The sequence below is a fragment of the Panicum hallii genome, chromosome 9 (assembly GCF_002211085.1).
Source record: "Panicum hallii strain FIL2 chromosome 9, PHallii_v3.1, whole genome shotgun sequence".
Classification (NCBI taxonomy): Eukaryota; Viridiplantae; Streptophyta; class Magnoliopsida; order Poales; family Poaceae; genus Panicum; species Panicum hallii.
Genome location: NC_038050.1, coordinates 52,632,345 through 52,635,788, shown reverse-complemented (window position 1 = coordinate 52,635,788; position 3,444 = coordinate 52,632,345). Strand labels below are relative to the sequence as shown.

Below are 3,444 nucleotides of genomic sequence, written 5' to 3'. Positions count from 1 at the left end.
TTGGTTCTATGATACTTGAATGAAAAGTCAAGATGTATGCATCGAATAAAATCAATCATTTTAAAAGATGTTTATCTGAAAATGATGAACTCAAACAATAAATTAGATAGAAAAGATTACTCTAAAAGAAGGTAAACGTGGAACGAGGAGAACGGGAGAAGGTAAACGTGGAAGGGCAAAGCGAACGAGATAGGAGCACGAAGAATATGTAGGAATGATAATTTAATAATTTTCACTTAGTCCCTTTAACAAATCCTAAATGTTGTACCAGAACTATAACGAGGAAAAGTTCTAGCGAGCTGTCTGCAGCAAAGTATCGTATTATTATATTATTTCATACATATAACATAAGTGACTATCTATGATGTAACTCGCTAGTCGCTACACAATCTATGTATACATATACCGTTCTCAACGTCGGCACGAGAAATAAACCTTTGACCTTTATTTTTGTTGTAATTGATTCATTAAGGTGATTGGAAATCAGAATACTATGGCTACTGTTTTACAACTTGTTTCCTTTACGGAAGGGAGAATTTTCGGCTGCATGACTTATCTTGTAGACAAAAAAGGTTATATACTTAGGCCCCGTTTAGATCGCAAATGTTTATAACATTTGGAACTTTTTGGTACTGTAGCGTTTCGTTTGTATTTAACAAATTTTATCTTCGTCTCGTGATGTACAATTAAACTGTACAATTAGTTATTTTTTTACATACATTTACTGCTCCATGCATGTGTCCCAAAATTAATGTGATGGAGAGAGAGTGTAAAAAGTTGGAAGTTGGAAGGGATCTAAACAAGGCCTTAGCAAGGAGGCAGGTAAAGTAAACCCCGTGCCAGCTGTCTTAGTTCGGTGCGCAGGCAGGCAGCACGCACTCCCTCTTCCATCCACCTCTGCTTTAGATTCGATTCGATTTCTGCCATTTCTATCCGACAATCACTATCCGACTATTGTTTCCTTGCGCGGCGTCATGGTCGCTCTGACCTGCGGATCCACGGCTTTTTAATCCGCCATTTCTCAATGCTGCAGCTTGTCTGAACACCACTTGTTCGACGGAATGTCCCTGTGAACAGACTCCATGGCGGAGGCTTCCGGCGACGCACGGGTGGTCTCGGAGGGCGTTGCCGGCGCCGCGTGCAGGATCGAAGCCCTCCCCAGCCACGTCCTCAGCCGCGCCATCTCTTTCCTGGACGCACGCCAGCTCGTGCAGACGTGCCTGCTGTCGCGGCGGTGGCGCCACCTCTGGCGCTCCGTGCCTCGCATCAGTGCCTCGCGCCATGAGTTCGACGGCATGGCTGAGACCGAGGAGGAGTGCGACGTGCTGTTCAAGAAGTTCGTCAACAGCCTCCTGATGCTCCGTAACCCCGCTGCCTTGGACGAGTTCCGGCTTCAGTACAACATACCTGATGCATCAGATGACCTTGAGGTCGACTCGGAAGATGCTAACCTATGGATCCGCCATGCTTTACAGAGCAATGCCCGGTCTGTTGAGGTTTCCGGTGGGGTCAGTAACTTGCAGCTCGATCCTGGGGTGTTTGCTTCCAAGTGCTGCTTCGTGACAAGCATGCTGCTTTCCGTTGTTTTTCTGAAACCACCTTTCTTTAGGAACCTCCAAACAGGCTGCCCAGTATTGGAACGTCTCATCTTAGAATTCTGCACCATTTATGACCCTGACATTTCCTCCCACACACTGAAGGTTCTGACCATGGATCAGGAGTGTGACTGCACATTTGAAGGAAGGGCCTCTATTACTATTCCAAGCCTCGTTGAACTTCACTTCTTTCCTGACGATGCAAGAATACCTCTACTGGAAAATATGGAATCACTAGTGAAAGCATCGGTTTTTGTCGGTACTAATCCTAACGAGGTTGATGATATCTGTCAGTTTCTGAGGAGCCTTTCTGGTGTTACTCATTTGGAATTCTACGGCAGAGGAGTCAAGGTACGTTTCTTGGTTTTACGTTGGACATCAATGCTGATATGAATAAGTTGAAATCTGAGACCTAGGCATGGCATGTACTCTTGATTTTTTTGTTGCAAACCTAGTATCTGGTAATCTATTTTGATGTCAAGACATATCTTGGGGATGATTAATGCTCTCCTGTGCCAATATAACACAATCTAGTTCCTGTACCAAATTATTTGTGTATTTACTGGCAATTGACTGAAAATTGCCTTAGTTGCTGGTTTCATACATGAATGGAACTGAGAAGATTTCCACTGAGTGACATCTATGTGTTCTATCGTGGATATGATATATAGATGCAAACATCTCAAATTACACTAGTCTATAGACAGGTGATTGTTTAGTTTTGGTCTCAATACTTGCAAATGGTAAGTGCATCACAATACTTACAATCATATCACTATAATCCAGCAGGTAGATCCCCCCAGTTCTGTTGTCTTCTCACCAGCGTATCAATTTGACTTCCATGGAAATTATTGATTGATGATTACCAACAACATGTGCTCTAGACTTTTGACTCTGTCTTCATAGTATAGGCAATGCTGTCATATGGGCTATTTCTGTTACGCATGATTTCCTGTTATGTTGTGGTTCCACAAGATATTATGTTCTGAAACTATAGTTCTTACTCAATTGTGCGCAACACACGATTTTAGTTTGCCTGTAACTCATTTGGCAACATGGGATAAGTTTTGGGATGAACTCTATATCCAGCCCTGATATTGTGAACCTTGTGCAGCTGGAGATGGAACAGAATTTACAATGGTGCCCAAAATTCAACAATCTTACAACCCTGACACTTGGTAACAATTGTCTGTATGGAGACTTCTATCCACTGATAGTCTTCCTTCAGAACTCACCTAATCTGGAGCAGCTTACTTTGGAACTCATGCAGGAATTCCGACAGGTACGTGCACGCTTCTGTCCACATGTTTATTGCTCCTTGTATAAAAGTTGATGCTTGTGCCATCAGGATAAAACTCATATGCTTTCATGTTGTAGATCGGTCTGGACCAAACATACATCGGCGACCTAGATGAAAGATCGTTTACTTGTGAGCACCTTGTGATGGTTGATATTGTTTTTGGCTCGGACTCGAAGGGTTTGAAGGATGATCCTGTGCTAAGCAACCTGCTGAAACTTTTGCACAATAATGGCATAACCTCTGATCAGATTTTCATCAAGTAGAAAACCATTCGTCCAATTGTGTCTGATTGAACTTGATGTATGTTCTGGTAAAAACTGTTGCCAAGACATGTTTGCTAGAGCAACTATGTTAGATGTTTGAAGAACCTTTAATTTTGTACTGTTGCCAAGACATGTTTGCTAGAGCAACTATGTTAGATGTTTGAAGAACCTTTAATTTTGTATTTGGAGAAGTTGCTCTGTTGACCAGAGCTCCAATGTCTAGGCTACGGCAAACATCTGTGTGTATGTCATATGTGAATGCAATTTGCCAAAGTAAATAATTCAA

The 3,444-nt window shown here is 42.3% G+C and overlaps 1 protein-coding gene across 1 annotated transcript; it reads left to right on the top strand.

Annotated features, from left to right (window-relative positions):
* The first annotated feature begins 878 nt into the window (after positions 1 to 878).
* On the top strand, positions 879 to 3,162 carry LOC112876403 (F-box/FBD/LRR-repeat protein At2g26030-like). Its single transcript, XM_025940502.1, has 3 exons — positions 879 to 1,946; positions 2,710 to 2,877; positions 2,973 to 3,162. The coding sequence occupies exons 1-3, from the start codon at positions 1,083 to 1,085 to the stop codon at positions 3,156 to 3,158; spliced, it is 1,218 nt and encodes a 405-aa protein (XP_025796287.1). The 5' UTR covers positions 879 to 1,082; the 3' UTR covers positions 3,159 to 3,162.
* Positions 3,163 to 3,444: the final 282 nt, after the last annotated feature.